The 22470-nt window shown below is 42.7% G+C and overlaps 1 protein-coding gene across 1 annotated transcript in view; it reads right to left on the reverse strand.

Annotated features, from left to right (window-relative positions):
* Positions 1–22470, reverse strand: part of LOC131939698 (neprilysin-like) — a 50034-nt gene that overhangs the window by 21828 nt on the left and 5736 nt on the right. Inside the window, exons 4-5 of the mRNA XM_059298159.1 lie at positions 5796–5941; positions 1712–1744 (exon numbers count right to left, since the gene is read on the reverse strand). Of these exons, the coding sequence (XP_059154142.1) occupies positions 1712–1744; positions 5796–5941 (179 nt within the window). The remainder of the gene's footprint in view (positions 1–1711; positions 1745–5795; positions 5942–22470) is intronic.

A 22470-nucleotide genomic window follows, 5' to 3' on the forward strand; every position in this document is an offset into this window, starting at 1 on the left:
GAACGTTTAACTTAATTAAGATAATAGAATAGTTTAATCTGTTTTAGGTTATTTAATCAATCAATGTGTAAATAATTTGCAAATTAGAAGTACAAATAGTGTAAATTCGCCTTTAGCAGTTCTGGTTGTCACAGAAACCACGAAATAGTTGAAAATTAACGCCTTTATAAAGCTCTTTATATTTGTAGCGAGGAAATAAATTTCAAATCGGATTATAGATTTGGATTCCTCGTACCAATAGATACATTTATATATTTTGCAGAAACTAATGTATATGACACACATTAACACCCCCTCCTTCTTACACACACAACTTTAAACTGTGGGTAGCTAGTCATCATCTCTAGTTTTAACCAAACATATTAGACGCACATCATTTACACGAAGCTAAACAAAACATATTTTACACATATAATTTATCCGAACCTTCAAATTAAACTCTGAATGTCCCAAAACTTCGTAAAATTCTAAACAAAAAAAAAACCTTTGTAATTTCTTTTGTAAAAAATATAAATGCATGCATTTAAAATGTCTTCAAATCATGAATTTTTGTTATCGTATTTCCGATCATACAGACAAAAATCTTGTTATTGATTTATTCATGAATCGCTCCAAACTTGATACTCTTTAGTTTTAAATGGCTCATTATGCTCATTATGCTCATTATGCTTTAATTTCCTCATGTGATATGAATCTGATCATCGGATTATTGATTTTAATCAATGAAGTCTGTTCTTTTCCAGCGTTCGTTAGAAATATTGAGATCTCGGCAAAACTCGTAAAAGTTAGACCAATGTTGAGATGTCATACAAAGAGAAAAATGGTATAATCTTATCATTATAATCACATAGCTGGAACAAAGCAGTGACGTCAGGATTTTATCTGCCAGAATTGTTGACGTTTAAACTCAAAAGATTTCGGTTGTATTATTATGCATGTATAACTCAGACGGGTACCTAACTCACGTTAGGGAAAGTAAAGGCGGCTGGGCATAGTGCTGACCACACTATCTCTTCATATGCCGAGGTCACAGAAACAAGTGACCTCTACTTCACTTGCCCTATAGACAGTCAGGTTTGAAAGAGAACTTTACTACTTACTATTATACATGTATGGTCTTTATTAGTTTATACCTTTCTGATAGTTTAAAAAGTGAGAAGAAGCGTTTATTTAAAGACTTCTCAACTTGGTAGGACGTTTTGAGATCTAGGTAGAACTTCAAGAGCTGGAAAACTCGGAAGAACTTTAAGAGATCGATAACTCTATAGAATTTCAAAAGTTTGATAACTCTGTAGAGCTAAAGTTCGATAACTCGGTACAATTTCAAAAGTTCGATAACTCGGTAGAACTTCAAAAGTTCGATAACTCGGTAGAACTTCAAAAGTTCGATAACTCGGTAGAACTTCAAAAGTTCGATAACTCGGTAGAACTTTAAAAGTTCGATAACTCGGTAGAACTTCAAAAGTTCGATAACTCGGTAGAACTTTAAAAGTTCGATAACTCGGTAGAACTTCAAAAGTTCGATAACTCGGTAGAACTTCAAAAGTTCGATAGAAGTTCGACTAATTTTTTTTTTTTTTAAACTGTCTTAAAATAAAAAAAATTACTCTCATTTTGGACTCTTAGTAAAGCCCCAATACCTAACGTGCGTTTAATAAAAAACACTCTTTAAAATTATTCCTATTAACGCAGTTGTGCTGGAATAACTTACCTGTTTGAACACATTCCCGAGTGACACATATACCTGTGGAAGATAAGCAGACGTTAAATGGGAGGACGAAATTAAAGACGTTAAATGGGAGGACGAAATTAAAGACGTTAAATGGGAGGACGATATTAAAGACTATAATACAAACGGTTAGATGGGCAAGCGATATTACAATTTACAGAGGTTACATGGGCAGACTATAATACAGACTTTACATGGGCAGACAGTAATACAGAGGTTACATGGGCAGATAATATTACAGAGGTTAATAGAGACGCTTTACGAGCAGACGACAGACGTTAAATGGGCAGACAATGTTAGCGAGCACGGATTTCTCCAACAAGCAAATAACTTAGCGCGTTGCTATTTCAGGCAAAGTAATCGAGCGTCGTTATTTCAAGCAACGACAAAAAAACTAGGGCGTCGCTTTTCTACAAAACTTGAACGTTTCAACGTATCATAGGCGCCAGAGGATTAAACTTCAGGAGGATTAGATTGGGGGGGGGGGGGGGGCGGTCTGAGAGCGTTTTGATCAGAGGGAGTGAAGGCTAGAAGAGGGCGGTATTACAAACATATTTTAAAGAATAAAGAATTTTTACAATTATTTTTATTATTTTAAACGTTTTTATAAAAAAGAAAATAGTGAATCTGGGCGCCATCTTTAAAACGAGATGGGAAGATAACGCCGGCAAGACATCTGCGAGTTGTCTCCCTGTAATCATTTTAACTACACCGACAGAAGGGGGTCAAACAGTTAACAAACTGTTGTATAACAGACAAACTAAGTTTTACAGTTAAAACATTGTAGTATCATTGATAAAGTGGATTGTTGTACAACAGATTTAAAAAGTTAAACAACCAACAAACTGTGAGATAAACAAAGTTGACCTTCACGGCTGTGTTAAGTCAATTAATCAACGGGCAAAATCCCCAGATGTCTATACGTCTACACGTTCCCACTGGCTAAATCCCCACTGTGTTGTCTATACCTCCCCACTGGCTAAATCCCCACTGTGTTGTCTATACCTCCCCACTGGCTAAATCCCCACTGTGTTGTCTATACCTCCCCACTGGCTAAATCCCCACTGTGTTGTCTATACCTCCCCACTGGCTAAATCCCCACTGTGTTGTCTATACCTCCCCACTGGCTAAAGCCCCAGATGTCTATACCTCCCCACTGGCTAAATCCCCACTGTGTTGTCTATACCTCCCCACTGGCTAAATCCCCACTGTGTTGTCTATACCTCCCCACTGGCTAAATCCCCACTGTGTTGTCTATACCTCCCCACTGGCGAAATCCCCACTGTGATGTCTATACCTCCCCACTGGCTAAATCCCCACTGTGTTGTCTATACCTCCCTACTGGTAAATCCCCCCTGTGATGTCTATACCTCCCCACTGGCTAAATCCCCACTGTGTTGTCTATACCTCCCCACTGGCTAAATCCCCACTGTGTTGTCTATACCTCCCCACTGGCTAAATCCCCACTGTGTTGTCTATACCTCCCTACTGGCTAAATCCCCACTGTGTTGTCTATACCTCCCCACTGGCTAAATCCCCACTGTGTTGTCTATACCTCCCCACTGGCTAAATCCCCACTGTGTTGTCTATACCTCCCCACTGGCTAAATCCCCACTGTGTTGTCTATACCTCCCCACTGGCTAAATCCCCACTGTGATGTCTATACCTCCCCACTGGCTAAATCCCCACTGTGTTGTCTATACCTCCCCACTGGCTAAATCCCCACTGTGTTGTCTATACCTCCCTACTGGTAAATCCCCCCTGTGATGTCTATACCTCCCCACTGGCTAAATCCCCACTGTGTTGTCTATACCTCCCCACTGGCTAAATCCCCACTGTGATGTCTATACCTCCCCACTGGCTAAATCCCCACTGTGTTGTCTATACCTCCCCACTGGCTAAATCCCCACTGTGTTGTCTATACCTCCCTACTGGTAAATCCCCCCTGTGATGTCTATACCTCCCCACTGGCTAAATCCACAGATGTCTATACCTCCCTACTGGCTAAATCCCCACTGTGTTGTCTATACCTCCCCACTGGCTAAATCCCCACTGTGTTGTCTATACCTCCCCACTGGCTAAATCCCCACTGTGTTGTCTATACCTCCCTACTGGTAAATCCCCCCTGTGATGTCTATACCTCCCCACTGGCTAAATCCCCACTGTGTTGTCTATACCTTCCCACTGGCTAAATCCCCACTGTGTTGTCTATACCTCCCCACTGGCTAAATCCCCACTGTGTTGTCTATACCTCCCTACTGGCTAAATCCCCACTGTCTTGTCTATACCTCCCCACTGGCTAAATCCCCACTGTGTTGTCTATATCTCACCACTGGCTAAATCCCCACTGTGTTGTCTATACCTCCCCACTGGCTAAATCCCCACTGTGTTGTCTATACCTCCCCACTGGCTAAATCCCCACTGTGATGTCTATACCTCCCCACTGGCTAAATCCCCACTGTGTTGTCTATACCTCCCCACTGGCTAAATCCCCACTGTGTTGTCTATACCTCCCCACTGGCTAAATCCCCACTGTGTTGTCTATACCTCCCCACTGGCTAAATCCCCACTGTGTTGTCTATACCTCCCCACTGGTTAAATCCCCACTGTGTTGTCTATACCTCCCCACTGGCTAAATCCCCACTGTGTTGTCTATACCTCCCCACTGGCTAAATCCCCACTGTGATGTCTATACCTCCCCACTGGCTAAATCCCCACTGTGTTGTCTATACCTCCCCACTGGCTAAATCCCCACTGTGTTGTCTATACCTCCCCACTGGCTAAATCCCCACTGTGTTGTCTATACCTCCCCACTGGCTAAATCCCCAGATGTCTATACCTCCCCACTGGCTAAATCCCCACTGTGATGTCTATACCTCCCCACTGGCTAAATCCCCACTGTGTTGTCTATACCTCCCCACTGGCTAAATCCCCACTGTGTTGTCTGTACCTCCCCACTGGCTAAATCCCCACTGTGTTGTCTATACCTCCCCACTGGCTAAATCCACAGATGTCTATACCTCCCTACTGGCTAAATCCCCACTGTGTTGTCTATACCTCCCCACTGGCTAAATCTCCACTGTGTTGTCTATACCTCCCCACTGGCTAAATCCCCACTGTGTTGTCTATACCTCCCCACTGGCTAAATCCCCACTGTGTTGTCTATACCTCCCCACTGGCTAAATCCACAGATGTCTATACCTCCCTACTGGCTAAATCCCCACTGTGTTGTCTATACCTCCCCACTGGCTAAATCCCTACTGTGTTGTCTATACCTCCCCACTGGCTAAATCTCCACTGTGTTGTCTATACCTCCCCACTGGCTAAATCCCCACTGTGTTGTCTATACCTCCCCACTGGCTAAATCCACAGATGTCTATACCTCCCTACTGGCTAAATTCCCACTGTGTTGTCTATACCTCCCCACTGGCTAAATCCCCACTGTGTTGTCTATACCTCCCCACTGGCTAAATCCCCACTGTGTTGTCTATACCTCCCCACTGGCTAAATCCCCACTGTGTTGTCTATACCTCCCCACTGGCTAAATCCCCACTGTTTTGTCTATACCTCCCCACTGGCTAAATCCCCAGATGTCTATACCTCCCCACTGGCTAAATCCCCACTGTGTTGTCTATACCTCCCCACTGGCTAAATCCCCACTGTGTTGTCTATACCTCCCCACTGGCTAAATCCCCACAGGGACTGACCGAGATGTCGCCCCATAAAACTTTAATGGGACGGGGAACAAACAAGACTCGGCCAGGTCACGTGACTCGTGAACACCGGGCGGAAATCTCGTGACAAGCCAGGCGATAAAATGCGAGAGCTGGTTTTTGTTACATCATCAACATCACGATCTACAGGAAACCATACATCATAAACATCACGATTTAGGGAAATCATATCCTTAACATCACGATGTACAGAAAACTACACATCACAGACAACACAAACCACAGAATCTACTACCAACATCAACAAAACTATAGAATTTAACCCACGTTAAACTTGAGCTAATTGCTAGCCCTAAACTTGCCTGGCCTAAGTGTGAGTAGTGCACACGTACCTTGACCAACGGGCGTCGACTTGTTATGTTTTTCTATCAGCAGGGAGATAACTGTAATGACAAAGGCGACAAGGGCGGCAACCAGCAGCACGACAAGAATTTTCTCCAGCAAAGTTCTACTCGAGCAATGGCCTCCCCTGCTGAAACTGAAAACAAAAACATATATTTAGCTGCTATTTTAGTTTTTAGTTTTTATAATATATTTTTTTTTGTCTCTTGACACCCTAGGGCAGATTTTGGCGATTTGAGATGTTCTTGATTCTTGAAACAGTGGCTGCCTCTTTATGTAGCGACCTATGCTTTAGTTTTTTTTTTTATATTTGACGCGTGAACGGCTACAAGTTAGTGGCTATTACTTGAGTTAGTGGCTACTACTTGAGTTACTACTACTTGAGTTAGTGGCTACTACTTGAGTTACTACTACTTGAGTTAGTGGCTACAACTTGAGTTGGTGGCTACTACTTGAGTTACTACTACTTGAGTTAGTGGCTACTACTTGAGTTAGTGGCTACTACTTGAGTTAGTGGCTACTACTTGAGTTAGTGGCTACTACTGGAGTTAGTGGCTACTACTTGAGTTAGTGGCTACAACTTGAGTTGGTGGCTACTACTTGAGTTACTACTACTTGAGTTAGTGGCTACTACTTGAGTTAGTGGCTACTACTTGAGTTAGTGGCAACAACTTGAGTTGGTGGCTACTACTTGAGTTACTACTACTTGAGTTAGTGGCTACTACTTGAGTTAGTGGCTACTACTTGAGTTAGTGGCTACTACTTGAGTTAGTGGCTACTACTTGAGTTGGTGGCTACTACTTGAGTTAGTGGCTACTACTGGAGTTAGTGGCTACTACTGGAGTTAGTGGCTACTACTTGAGTTAGTGGCTACAACTTGAGTTGGTGGCTACTACTTGAGTTACTACTACTTGAGTTAGTGGCTACTACTTGAGTTAGTGGCTACTACTTGAGTTAGTGGCTACAACTTGAGTTGGTGGCTACTACTTGAGTTACTACTACTGGAGTTAGTGGCTACTACTTGAGTTAGTGGCTACTACTTGAGTTACTACTACTTGAGTTAGTGGCTACTACTTGAGTTTGTGGCTACTACTTGAGTTAGTGGCTACTACTTGAGTTAGTGGCTACTACTTGAGTTACTACTACTTGAGTTAGTGGCTACTACTTGAGTTAGTGGCTACTACTTGAGTTAGTGGCTACCTATCTAGTTTGAGCTTGGCCCCATGTCCAGTAGCACCCAGCGAATAACTAACGCTCCCTCGTGTATGATTCAATACATCAAATGCGATGAACTACAACGAACGCATGTCATCTCGTAAGACTGGGGGACCCTACCCCCCCCCCCCACTCTCTGTAACCGACGAAAAAGAAAAAAGTACTTCCCATACACAAAGCATATAAACCAAAACCCGTCCCCTCCCCAAAGTTTCAAGTGCTCCCGTCCTTGAGAAAAATGTCTGAAAGAAACGCTGTAACAATCACAGACGCTGCACATTTTATGTACAGTTCAAAGAGTTTCAAGCGACGATTGTTTTCCCATCCACCCCTTTTGTCTGACTTGTTAACTTCCACGCGATTTCACACGTCAAAACACGTCAAAACGTTTTATGATCAACCGCGTGTCCTTGGCAACCACATGTAAACAAAATACTCTCGTGGCGCCGACTCTGACCGTTCAATCTTTTGACAGCCACAGCTACTACTATTGGACTAAATGTTCCTTATTTTTGGTTACATTTAAATACACGTATTTTCAATTCAAAGATCTATGTGTATTTGTGTATATACTGGATTTTAATTCAAGTAGATTTAATACACGTACGTATTATACGTATCTTTAGTAGATTCTAAATCTGATTTCCATCAGACCTACTGTTATGTTCACTATAAGCAGACATTACAATTGGTTGATAGCTGAGCCAATGACTTACAAGAGAGTTTGTTGGAAACTTAGCAAAAATACTCATTTATTTAATTTTTTATATAGAGATAATTAGAGTAGACACATAAGTCTCTTTGTTCTTTGAACTTGAAATATAATGAGATCGTCACAGCTACGATGGGAGCGTCAGAAAATACGGTGGGGCGTCAGAAAATACGGTGGGGCGTCAGAAAATACGGTGGGGCGTCAGAAAATACGGTGGGGCGTCAGAAAATACAATGGGGGCCTCAGAAAATACGATGGGGGCGTCAGAAAATATGGTGGGGCGTCAGAAAATATGGTGGGGCGTCAGAAAATATGGTGGGGCGTCAGAAAATACGATGGGGGCGTCAGAAAATACGGTGGGGGCGTCAGAAAATACTATGGGGGCGTCAGAAAATATGGTGGGGCGTCAGAAAATATGGTGGGGCGTCAGAAAATATGGTGGGGCGTCAGAAAATACGATGGGGGCGTCAGAAAATACGGTGGGGGCGTCAGAAAATACTATGGGGGCGTCAGAAAATACTATGGGGGCGTCAGAAAATGCACCAATCAGGTTTTTAAAGAACCCTGACATTCGAAAGCTAGCCTACGCTGGAAATGTCTAGGCCTACTTAAAAACTTTGAACTTAACAGTTTTAACCTCACAGTGAAGCAACAACCCTAAAATTAGTTACATCCAGTCACCTTATACCATTAACACTTATAAGCTAAAAAAAACCGACTATATACTAGTTGAGTTTTGGCATTAGTAAAAGAATACAAAGAAGCATTAAGTTATATACAAATAGATCTAGAACTTATAATATACGCACAAGGTTATAATTAACTATCAGGTTGATACCATTTAAATTTTATCTACCTAAATTCTAACAAGGAGCAAGAGAAAGATTTCAATACATGCTTTACGATATATTCAAGTATCAGGTTAAATATATGGATAAGGATTTATACAATTATTGTCGAGATGCCGTTCAACTCTACGGTTGTATGCAAGTAGGCCTATAGAATTATCAAGTTTTATAAGAGTAAATAGCTGTAATCAAGTTTATATATTTAAGATAATGTACAAATAGAAAGTTCTACAAAAATGTTAAGGTTAAATATAAGTATTAGAAACAAGCAGACATACAATCTAGAGACAGACAAGCTAAAGAGAAGAAGATATCAACTATCTGACCTATCATGTTTCAAGATTTAAATAGTGTCCGGGTATTCCCGCTCACGATGTTCCTCGGCGACCAATTTATTTCAGGCTCAGACTGACACGAGGAGGGGGGGGGGCAATATATGTCAGACTCAGACAGACACAGGGGGAGGTACAAATCTATGTCAGGTTCAGACACTAAAGGGGGGGGGGGGGAGCGACCACTTTATTTCAGGCTCAGACTGATACGAGGGGGGGGGGGGGGGCAATATATGTCAGACTCATACAGACACAGGGGGGGGGGGGGGGCGACCAATCTATTTCAGGCTCAGACACTAAAGGGGGGGTGGGGTGGGGGTGACCAATCTATTTCAGGCTCAGACACTAAGGGGGGGGGGGGGGGAGCGACCAATCTATTTCAGGCTCAGACACTAAGGGGGGGGGGGGGGAGCGACCAATCTATTTCAGGCTCAGACACTAAAGGAGTGGGGGGGGGGGAGTGACCAATCTATTTTAGGCTCAGACACTAAAGGGAGTGGGGGGGGGGGACTGACCAATCTATTTCAGGCTCAGACACTAAAAGGGGGGGGGGGGGGTTGGAGCGACCAATCTATTTCAGGCTCAGACACTAAAGGGGGGGGGGGAGCGACCAATCTATTTCAGGCTCAGACACTAAAGGGAGTGGGGGGGGAGTGACCAATCTATTTTAGGCTCAGACACTAAAGGGAGTGGGGGGGGGACTGACCAATCTATTTCAGGCTCAGACACTAAAGGGGGGGGGGGGGGGGTTGGAGCGACCAATCTATTTCAGGCTCAGACACAAAAGGGGGGGGGGGAGCGACAAATCTATTTCAGGCTCAGACACTAAAGGGAGTGGGGGGGAGTGACCAATCTATTTCAGGCTCAGACACTAAAGGGAGTGGGGGGGACTGACCAATCTATTTCAGGCTCAGACACTAAAGGGGGGGGGTGGTTGGGGCGACCAATCTATTTCAGGCTCAGACACTAAAGGGGGGGGGGGAGTGACCAATCTATTTCAGGCTCAGACACAAAAGGGGGGGGGAGCGACCAATCTATTTCAGGCTCAGACACTAAAGGGAGTGGGGGGGGGGAGTGACCAATCTATTTCAGGCTCAGACACTAAAGGGAGTGGGGGGGGGGGGGGGGAGTGACCAATCTATTTCAGGCTCAGACACAAAAGGGGGGGGGGGAAGGGACAAATCTATTTCAGGCTCAGACACTAGGGGGGGGGGGGGGTGAGCGACCAATCTATTTCAGGCTCAGACACTAAAGGGGGGGGGGGGGGAGCGACCAATCTATTTCAGGCTCAGACACTGAGGGGGGGGGGGGGTGAGCGACCAATCTATTTCAGGCTCAGACACTAAAGGGGGGGGGAGCGACCAATCTATTTCAGGCTCAGACACTAAAGGGGGGGGGGGGGGAGCGACCAATCTATTTCAGGCTCAGACACTAAAGGGGGGGGGGAGCGATCAATCTATTTCAGGCTCAGACACTAAAGGGGGGGGGGGGTGAGCGACCAATTTATTTCAGGCTCAGACACTAAAGGGGGGGGGGGGAGCGACCAATCTATTTCAGGCTCAGACACTAAAGGGGGGGGAGCGACCAATCTATTTCAGGCTCAGACACTAAAGGGGGGGGGGGGGGAGCGACCAATCTATTTCAGGCTCAGACACTAAAGGGGGGGGGGGGAGCGACCAATCTATTTCAGGCTCAGACACTAAAGGGGGGGGGGGAGCGATCAATCTATTACAGGCTCAGACACTAGGGGGGGGAAGGGACAAATCTATTTCAGGCTCAGACACTAAAGGGGGGGGGGAGCGACCAATCCATTTCAGGCTCAGACACTAAAGGGGGGGGGGGGGGGTGAGCGGCCAATCTATTTCAGGCTCAGACACTAAAGGGGGGGGGGGAGCGGCCAATCTATTTCAGGCTCAGACACTAAAAGGGAGGGGGGGGGGGGGGGAAGCGACCAATCTATTTCAGGCTCAGACACTAAAGGGTGGGGGAAGACAGACACGGGGGGAAGATCTGACACAAATCTTTTCTTAAATTCCAAGTTTTAGGAATCTAAACGACATTGGCATTTTAAAACGTTCTTGATCCCCAAAACCACGACGTCAGTTACCACTAGCTAACCAGTTCAAGGCCGGACATAGTTCAAAGGTCACGCGCAACTCTGACAAGGATATTCTAAGATTTTAAATGCAGGACGATTTAGAATTCATCTCCGAGAATGCGCTTTTAGCTTGATCGATTTTCTAGTTGACCGGAGGAAAAAGGTTCATCTAAATTCAATGAAAGGCCCAATGAAAGAAAACAGAGGATTAATTTTGCCTGAGGAGCGGCGCTCTTTTATCACACACTTGAATAACTTATCACTCAATTTTTGGGGCGGTCTTTTATCACACACTTGAATAACTTATCACTCAATTTTTGGGGCGGTCTTTTATCACACACTTGAATAACTTATCACTCAATTTTTGGGGCGGTCTTTTATCACACTCTTGAATAACTTATCACTCAATTTTGGGGGCGGTCTTTTATCACACAGTTGAATAACTTACCACTCAATTTTTGGGGCGGTCTTTTATCACACACTTGAATAACTTATCACTCAATTTTTGGGGCGGTCTTTTATCACACATTTGAATAACTTATCACTCAATTTTTTGCAAAGCTGCAATGATGAGGCGATCTTTACATGGAAGTATGGGGTATGGACAATATTTACACGGAAGTGTGTGGTAGATATTTACACGGACATGTGTGGTGTGGTAGATATTTACACGACCGCGTATGGTAGATATTTACACGGACATGTGTGGTAGATATTTACACGGACGTGTATGGTAGATATTTACACGGACATGTGTGGTAGATATTTACACGGACGTGTATGGTAGATATTTACACGGACATGTGTGTTGTAGATATTTACAAGGACGTGCATAAAAAGGGAGTGCGTTGTTCGAAGAAATTCTAGAAGGACTAAAGTGGTATGGAAGATCTTTCTACATGGACGTGCCTGTTGCGGAAAATCTCTAACCAGACGTGTGCGGTATGGAAACCTCTAATAGGACGCGGTTAGTACGGACGATCTTAGCTCCGTGACGTACGATGTAGGAAAGATGTCCACAGATATGCGATGTTTGGAAGATGTCCACAGATATGCGATGTTTGGAAGATGTTTCAACACAGGCTATCTCATACAGCAGTCCCAACCATCACACCATCACACGGTGGATTAATCATTCATTCACCACGGACAAACAATCCAAACATTCGGTATGGTTTATTACAGCCCACAGCAGTAAAAAAAATTGGTTTTTTAAGGTCGGGGAATTCATGAAGAAAAAGCTAGTTGACGTGCAAGTTATAAAAGTGTCATTTTTGTTATTCATATATATGTTATTAACACGGCTTTATGTTAGATACGGCTGTTGGACACGGCTGTAGACACGGCTGTAGACACGGCTGTTGCACACGGCTGTAAACACGTCTTTATGTTAGATACGGCTGTTGGACACGGCTGTAGACACGGCTGTTGCACACGGCTGTAAACACGGCTTTATGTTAGATACGGCTGTTGGACACGGCTGTAGACACGGCTGTTGCACACGGCTGTAAACACGGCTTTATGTTAGATACGGCTGTTGGACACGGCTGTAGACACGGCTGTAAACACGGCTGTAGACACGGCTGTAAACACGGCTGTAAACACGGCTGTAAACACGGCTGTAGACACGGCTATAGACACGGTTGTAAACACGGCTGAAGACACGGCTGTAGACACGGCTGTAAACACGGCTGTAGACACGGCTGTTGAACACGGCTGTTGGACACGGCTGTAGACACGGCTGTAGACACGGTTGTTGCACACGGCTGTAGACACGGCTGTAGACACGGCTGTTGGACATGGCTGTTGGACACGGCTGTAGACACGGCTGTAGACACGGCTGTAGACACGGCTGTTGGACTCGTCTGTTGGACACGGCTGTAAACACGGCTGTAGACACGGCTGTAGACACGGCTGTAGACACGGCTGTTGGACAAGCAACTATAGAGACTGATGTAAAACACACGACTACAAGCTTGTAACACAGCTGTTTCTGTATCCATTAAATGGGACACAACCCCGGCTCTAAATGTATTCCACACACACAAAAACTGAACTCTCAAATCTTATATTTTTTAATACATTTCATCTGTTAACTCGTTGCTAGCTCCCATAAAAAAAATCACTTGTCGCCATTGAAAACATGCATCGATTCGAAACAAAACATCAAATCCTTTTTTTTAAAACCAAACAGTCTGCGAGCTTTAAATCTAACCAACAAAAAATTAAAATAACATATAGAAGAGAGAAAAAAATTCTAAAGCTGAAGAGTTCTAATTTCTAAAACGCATGTTTTAATGACGTCAAATCTGGATAAACATTTTTAGAGAACCACCGCGTGAAGTAACGTGGGGTAACATCGCTCTGTTTAGCTGGGACGTGTGTTTAGTTAATCTTCAAACATCGCCTAGTGATGATTGCGTTTGTAAACAATTCATTGGGGGAGGTTTTTTTTAAACAACTCGGTGAGAGCGATTATGTAGATCTCCAGACACACGTAGATTTTAAACAAATAGAAGTTTCCAAATTCTTTTTAAACATAATTTTTTACCCTTCTTTCAAAAAAAAACCCAACTATTTTGAACATTCTAAATTTTGTTGAACATGACCAATGAAACAAATTGACATATGTATTTTTATTTAACTCACGCTGACTAAAGCACGTATTGTGTTCACAGCTTTGACAATTATAAACAACTCCTACACACACAAACAGCTACAACAAACACAAACAGCTACAACAAACACAAACAGCTACAACAAACACAAACAGCTACAACAAACACAAACAGCTACAACAAACACAAACAGCTACAACAAACATAAACAGCTACAACAAACATAAACAGCTACAACAAACATAAACAGCTACAACAAACACAAACAGCTACAACAAACAGCTACAACAAACACAAACAGCTACAACAAACACAAACAGCTACAACAAACACAAACAGCTACAACAAACACAAACAGCTACAACAAACACAAACAGCTACAACAAACACAAACAGCTACAACAAACAGCTACGACAAACACAAACAGCTACAACAAACATAAACAGCTCCTACAAACACAAACAGCTACAACAAACACAAACAGCTACAACAAACATAAAAAGCTCCTACAAACACAAACAGCTGCAACAAACATAAACACCTACAACAAACACAAACAGCTACAACAAACACAAACAGCTACAACAAACACAAACAGCTACAACAAACATAAACAGCTACAACAAACAGCTACAACAAACAGCTACAACAAACATAAACAGCTACAACAAACACAAACAGCTACAACAAACACAAACAGCTACAACAAACACAAACAGCTACAACAAACATAAACAGCTACAACAAACACAAACAGCTACAACAAACACAAACAGCTACAACAAACACAAACAGCTACAACAAACAGCTACAACAAACAGCTACAACAAACATAAACAGCTACAACAAACACAAACAGCTACAACAAACACAAACAGCTACAACAAACACAAACAGCTACAACAAACACAAACAGCTACAACAAACACAAACAGCTACAACAAACACAAACAGCTACAACAAACACAAACAGCTACAACAAACACAAACAGCTGAGAGAAAAATAAATAACTCAATCTGAAAATAACGAGCGATATTTAATTTTTTTTTTAAATAATAGTCTGACGCATGTCCAATCATAAAATAAACGTACAATTCAAAGCCAAATTAAAATCAATTAATGAGTTTAATCCGATTATCTATTTATAATATTAGCTGTCTAAAATTATTAACAGTAGAAGAGAAATCTTAAAACCAGTTGACTCAACTCTCATCTACGCTATTCTAGACACAGGTTAAATGTAAATATTTTAAAATAGTAGCCCAGCGAGGGGGGGGGGGGGGGGGCGGGGGTGCGGACCGCACCGGGTGACACCATTTAGGGGGGTGACACCAAGGCAAAAAAAAAATATCAAACTATATAGAGATAAATGATAATTCCACTTAATTGATTAATTCGAGAGTTAAAATGTCTTCTAAGAGCAAATTTGACAAATCCCGACAAGGGTGGAGGGGGGGGGGGCGAGGGTGCAAATTGAAAATTGAAAGTTTTTCCCCGGGCGCCGGGAAGGGTCGCTAAGCCTCCGGATGGGTTTCACCATTAAGAACCGCACCGGGCGACACCCGACCTCGCTACGCCACTGCTTAAAATCCAGTTTTTCAAAGCTCTGATGTACCATGAACTACAGGATCACATGGATCGTGCACACATTAGATAACACAACACTGTGCGTGTTTGACCTAACCTAACCATATAACCAGTCATGTAGCGATACAGGACGCCTTGGGGAAAACTTTCAATCTATGTGTAGGTGTATCTGGGGTGGACTGGCCCGCTAGTCCACCGGGAAACCCGCAGGAAAGATCTATTAGTACCCTGATTTTTTTAAAAATAATCTGTCGCATCATTTCCCGTGATGCTGAGGATGATCATCAAGATTTGAATGTCAATTGCAGCAGGATAAAGATTTTAATGTGGGGTTGGGGTCAATTGCAGCAGGATAAAGATTTTAATGTGGGGTTGGGGTTAATTGCAGCAGGATAAAAATTTTAATGTGGGGTTGGGGTCGTTTTAATTTTTCATCTCTTGGACTCATCCAGCCGATCCCTGAAGTGTGTATGTGTTTGTGTGTGTGTGTATCTGTGTTTAAATTGCTTATGTGTATATTTTATGTAATTTATACGCGTAAACGAATATATTAAAGTATATTTCATGTATATAATTAGTCACACCTTAACACACAGATTACAGCGATAACATATTTTTAAATACAAAAACTCTACTCCCTCCCCCCACCCATACCATTACGGTAAAACACCGTTCAGCTGTTCGCGTACTTTTAACAATTCTTTTAATGGCATTATTTTTATCTTATACAAGCGACGTGCACAAAATAATCTACAACCTCGTTTATTTAGTCATTTTTTTTCATCTGTCTAGTCGTCCCCTCCCCTCACAAACAACTTCGTCCCACCCCTCTTCCCAACATAGCAACATCACTCAATATACCAACCGACATAAAGCAAACTAAAACCCCTCCTACACATCTTATTACAATATATCCCCAGTTAACTGTTAATGATTTCACGCATCGCTTGACATAAACAGGTGTATCATGACTCATGACGTGACATCTGGTGTTGAGTTGTTGAACAACTTGCTCAGCAGAATTCTGTAACTTAACAACAGCTGTAATTAGCCGGTAGCCCGCGTGTAATCAAATTTAGTTTCAAAGAATTAAACCGTCCAGTAATTTAAAAAGCCTTACTCAGTAGCTGAATACCGACGACTTACAGTGCTACAGTAAGTAGCAATGTTGGTGTACATTTCTACAAGTTTGTAGCTAACACGGCTTGTGATGATATATAACGCTACATTATTTTGTTAATGATAATAAAATAAAGTTAATTAGATTTACTTGTAATTCTTGGTGCTACATTTTTAATACTTGTTTGGTGGTATCTTGCGCTAATAACTGGTTCCAGAGGCGTAGCGACCCTTCCCGGCGCCCGGGGACAAACTTTCGATTTTGCCCCCCCCTCGAACTTTTCAATTGCACCACCCCCCCTCAAACTTTCAATTTGGCGCCCCCCCCCCCCCTAAGGTCGGCGCCCGGGGACATATGTCTCCCCCCGCCCCCCCTCCCCCCCCCCCCCTCGCTACGCCTCTGACTAGTTCAAATGTTTATAGAAAAATGAACGTCTCAGCTTTAGATCAACACTACACCCACCCCGAGAAATCTCTTAGCATAACACCAGCCAATAACAAACAGACGACTTTACCATTACACCATCATAACACCATCCAATAACAAACAGACGACTTTATCATTACACCATCCTTCTTCAATCAATCATTCAATCGTCCCTTACCCCCTGAGACTGTCGGGAAACCACACTTGATTTTCTCATAATTTTCTGCCATCTTCCTTCATCCTGCTGCTCTAAGTAATTCTACAACATCAGCCCAGTCCAATCTTTGATGTCGTCTTTCTTCTCATTCCTGGCACCTAGCCCTGCGCAGAGGCGTAGCGAGGGGGGGGGGCGGGGATGCGGACCGCAACGGGTGACACCATTTAGGGGGGTGACACCAAGGCAAAAAATAGCAAAATATATAGAGAAAAATGATAATTCCACTTAATTAAGTCATTAATTCGAGTGTTAAATAGTATGTTAAGAGGTGGGGGGGGGGGGGGTGAAAATCGAAAGTTTGAGGGTGGTGCGAATCGAAAGTTTGAAAGGGGGAGCAAACCGAAAGTTGACAGTTTGTCCCGGGAAGGGTCACTGCGCCTCTGGGGGGGGGGGGGGGGGTGGCACCATTAAGTGCCGCACCGGGTGACACCCGACCCCACTACGCCACTGGCCCTGCGTTATTGGTTTTGATAGGTCGTTGGCACGTGTACCACGCCCTTACCATCTCAGGTTCTTTTGCTTTGACTAAACTTACATGGTTCTCGAAGTAAACAATAACATTAGTGTTTTTTCACAGACCTCTTCATGTGTTATGTGATACATCAGATCACCATGAGTGTGTCAATAACATTAGTGTTCCTTCACAGACCTCTTCATTTGTTATGTGATCTCTGTATGAGATCCCATGAGTTTGTGTAGACATCTTATCTCCATTGTCTGGATTCTTTTCCGGAGTTCAACGTTGAGGATCCACTCCTCGCATCCATACAGAAAGACAGACATGACCATTGGCCTAAATGATTAACTTTTGTGCCTACAGAAATGATTTGTGTCAAGCCAAATACTGAGTGCTGCGGTCTTTTTGTGTAATTCTTGCACCTGGTTTTTGCTTCGTTCCCTCATCAGATAGGATGGCATCAAGGCAATGGGCGAACATCCTCCAATCTTAGGTCATCTACCCGTATGTCTGCCACTATACCATTTGTCGACAATATGCCCTTTTGACCATCACATATCATGACCAACGTTTACTCCATAAAGTTGTTAGAGTTAAACTGGTCACAAAGTGAGACACGCTGATGCCTGCGACTTGTCTCATGGTGATGTGGACATGGACGTTTTCTAGCATTGGAAACATTAAAGTTTTGGTTTTTATATCAACACAAATGTGGAGTTCTTCAAATAGAGCATACAATACACGTTATTCCAATAGAGCAGGGGTCTCCAAACTTTTCAGCCCGAGGGCCGCATCAACTATCGAATAACAGTTCGGAGGCCAGAGTTTCTTCAAGACATCTCTTCGGGGCGGTAGCGCCCCCCCCCCCCCCCACCCCCCCCGAAGAAACGTGTACCGCCCCCCCCCCCCTCTTAACGAAATATAATTTATATAGAAATATATACAAATTTTAAGTGTCTCCCCACCCCGGAGAAAAAGTCTGAAAGAAACACTGTCGGAAGCCAACAACACACTCGAGGTCCAAGTTTGCTCTCAAATTATTCTTCACTTATTTCAATCTTGAAAATATTTGTTCACACAGGTATCTCGTTCCAAAATTTGAAAGGTACTTTGATGCAAAAGTTTTAATATTAGGAAAAAATCTTCCTTTTGCAAAAACTTATAAAAACCTACCCGCCCTTCTTTGAACGTGTCTCTAATGACCTCCAGCTGCAGTTCATCTTTGCAACTGGCCACATTTGCTTCAAATTGGTTCTGAAACAGTCTCACTTTTTTCTGCCTTTGAGTCAAGTCAAAAAACCGCTACTGAAATTGCAGCTTAAAGTATATCAGCTTGTGGCTTGCTTTACTTTCAAGGAAGTCACCTATTTCCTTTCTTAACTTAAATACTCTGCTCAGAAAAATTTCTCGCAAATTAGCCATCTTACTGCTGTGAAATATGGTAAATCTTCTATCTGTTAACATGTCTGTGAACTTTCTATTTTCTCTCTCCAGTGCCATACATTCTATGTAGGGAAGCCAGCTCTTGTGTTATGTTCATGTCTTCATCCACACCTCTTATGAACATAAGCAGTTGAGGTGGAACAGTTGTCCAGCAACTGATCAATTACAATTAAAAATTGCGAAATTTGCCTGCATTTTTTCGCTATTTGAGTCACGATGTTTTCTGCAACACGGTGAGCAATGGTATTTGCACCCAAAGCTACATTTTCAAATTGTTTTGAATTATCTGTGCATAGTTTCTCAGCCATCTCTAACAAACATTTATTCCCTGGACAAAAAGATCGCCGCGGGTCGGATGAGAGGACCTCGCGGACCGTATCTGGCCCGCGGGCCGTAGTTTGGAGACCACAGCAATAGAGCATAAAATTCACCTTCTTCCAATAAAAAAAACAAAATTCGCGTTCTTTCGACAAACGTATGTTCTAACAATTATTTACAAGCATGCCGACGTTGTAAAAACAAAAAAAAAACGACCGCATTCCGTGTTTGGAATTGAAAGATAAACAACGCCGATAACCAATGAATCATTTCTCGTGCGCCGCCAACCTTGACCTTCATTTGTCGTCTGCTGGCCTGCTATTTTTTTTTCCACTTGTGTTTTTATTTTTTCTCTCTTCCTTATCTTCCCGGGGCCCCAAATCTCGCCATTAGCCCGTGGGTAGAGATATGCGCAAGTTATTACATAACGGCTGACCCCACAGTGAGCAAACCAACAGCGGCACCCAGAGAACGTGATAATAAATACATGCAACGCTGGTCCGTTGATTTGTTTGGATCAATACAAAATTGGTTTGTTAACTGATCAAAACGATTTTATCTTCATCAGTAATTCCTACTACCTTGTACTTCAACTCAAAAGCATATTTTTCACGGGAAAATATTTTAACAAAAGATAAAAGACATGCACTTGAACGACAGGTAGACGCGACATTGTTGTGGGGGGGGGGGGGGGGGGGGGGGGGAGGGGAGGGAACGAGGAGCTACATATCACAAAAATGATGGTTGTAAAGATACCAGTTGTAAAAGTGACCAGAAAATGTGACATTTGATCATCAAATGTCATAGCTGGGAAATGACAAATGTAACCAGCATACGCAGTTCAGCAGCCGTTAAATTCAAGCTACAAGTAAATATTCTATAATTTTTAAAGCGTTAAATCCTGTTTTGCTAATATTATGACACAACACTTACAAAATCAGCCAAAAATCTCTAATCACCCATCTTCATTATAAGCTAGCTTAAAACAGGTTCGACAACTGGTGTCGAACTTGAAATAGTAAAATTAGCTTTACGGGAGATTACTCCAGAACTTGAAAACGGAATAAACTTCAAATAAGACGTTACTGATGAACTCTTGAATAGTCTATATAACAAACGGGAGGTTACTATCGAACACTCAAAGGCTACGCATAACAAATGGGAGATAATTGCCAATATCATTAATTAATGTCGCGCCACAACCCACCCCCAGTTTGTGTGACCTTCCGATACAGTGACCTTTAAACCCGACGATCAATGCAAATATGCCTGCTGCTTTTCACCCATGCACGATCCGAACAATGCACTTCATCAGCAGTGATCTGTATTCCCATCGACCACGTGATGCGCTATACAAATTCCACACACACTCATACAAAAAATCGTCCCGTGTAAGAAAGGGGAGATAATTCACAAAACAATGTTAAAACACAACAACGCGAAAATGATTAGATTAGTGGCATTGCCAGCGGCTTGCCAATAGGGTAGAAAACGTGGGGGTCTTACATGACGTTAAAAGCGGCACCCGAATCATGCGGCACCTGAATCAATCGACACCCGAATTATACGGCACCCAAATTAATCGGCACCCGAATTATACGGCACCCGAATCAATCGGCACCCGAATTATACGGCCCCCGAATCAATCGACACCCGAAACATACGGCACCCGAATCAAACGGCACCAGAATTAATGGGCACCCGAATTAATCGGCACCCGAATTATACGGCACCCAAATAAATCGACACCCAAATTATACAGCATCCGAATCAATCGACACCCGAATTATACGGCACCCAAATTAATCGGCACCCGAATTATACGGCACCCGAATCAATCGGCACCAGAATTAATGGGCACCCGAATTAATCGGCACCCGAATTATACGGCACACGAATCATGCGGCACACGAATTGTGCAGCACCCAAATTATGCTGCACCTGAATCATGCAATACCCGAATCAATTGGCACGAATAATGCAGCACCCGAATTATGCGGTACCCCTATCATGTATCACGTGGTGTTGATTAGCATAGTAATGTTCTTCAGATCCACACTTTGCACATCTCAATATTTGAGGGTGGGGGGGGGATACATTGGGTTCTAGGCTAAATTCTTGGTACAAACTAGGGAACATTTTGTAAAAGACGGGATGGGGGTGGTGTAATCATAGACCTGGATACAGGACAGAGAAATAACCGTGAATAAGATTATATAAAGGGGAGGTTACCGATAGTAAAGCAGGGAGAATTGTGTTACACATGTTTTTGGACATGGAATAACTTTAAGAATTTTATTGTAGAACATTGCGATAACAAACATTACAGGATGAACGGAGTCAGAAATAATTGTTACAAGATTCTACAAGTACGGGAAGATAACTGTTACTTAATCGTTGTTGTCTGACAGGGAGATAATTGCTATGATTATTATAATACAGGGAGATAACCTTTTCAAGAAAATTGTACAACTGGGAGATAACCTCTATAACATGATTAATAGAAACAATTTTTAAAAGAGAATCATTCTCCACATAGTTTAATGAAATAAATCTAGATGTGAACGTTCATCTTGCGAGTATAAACAATAACTTCATTTTTTATCACTTAATTAGCTTCATTTAATCAGCTTATTCAGGTTAAAAAATATGGTGTTGTTCTTCACGTTATATTGGCTTTCATAAAATAATTAATGATAATTAATAGATTACATTTCTGTAATGGTAATAGCCTTGTTAACCGAGATCGATTTAAATCGGACACGTCGAATAACGTTGTTAGAGCAATAGCGGCTCCCTTAGCGATTCCCGTCGCTGCTGGCTTTATGACCTCTGAACTCCGAATTTCAAATGCCTTGTGAACCCAGAATTTCGAATGACCTGTGATCCCAAAATTTTGTTTGACCTCTGAACCCAGGATTTTGTTTGACCTCTGAACCCAGAATTTTGTTTGACCTCTGAACCCAGAAATTTTTACCCCTTTTGAGCATGACTTTTCCGAGACTTTTCAACAGTATTTGTTGACTTTCGGACAACCTCTTAAACCTGACTTTTGTATGACCTCTGAACCCTGACCTTTATGACATCCCCACAACCATGACATTCGGACGAACCGTCAACCCTGACTTGTTACAACACACACATGCATACATACAATATTGGAAAACTAAGTTTTTACGACTCGGGAAAGTGTAAAAGGTCTAGAGAAGTCAAAATATCGATTTCAATGTTTCGCACGAATAGTTCCCTCTATACTCAGCATACGAGAAATA

Source organism: Physella acuta, unplaced genomic scaffold (genome assembly GCF_028476545.2).
Source record: "Physella acuta isolate Inbredline_101_S28 unplaced genomic scaffold, ASM2847654v3 ptg000290l, whole genome shotgun sequence".
Lineage (NCBI taxonomy): Eukaryota > Metazoa > Mollusca > Gastropoda > Physidae > Physella > Physella acuta.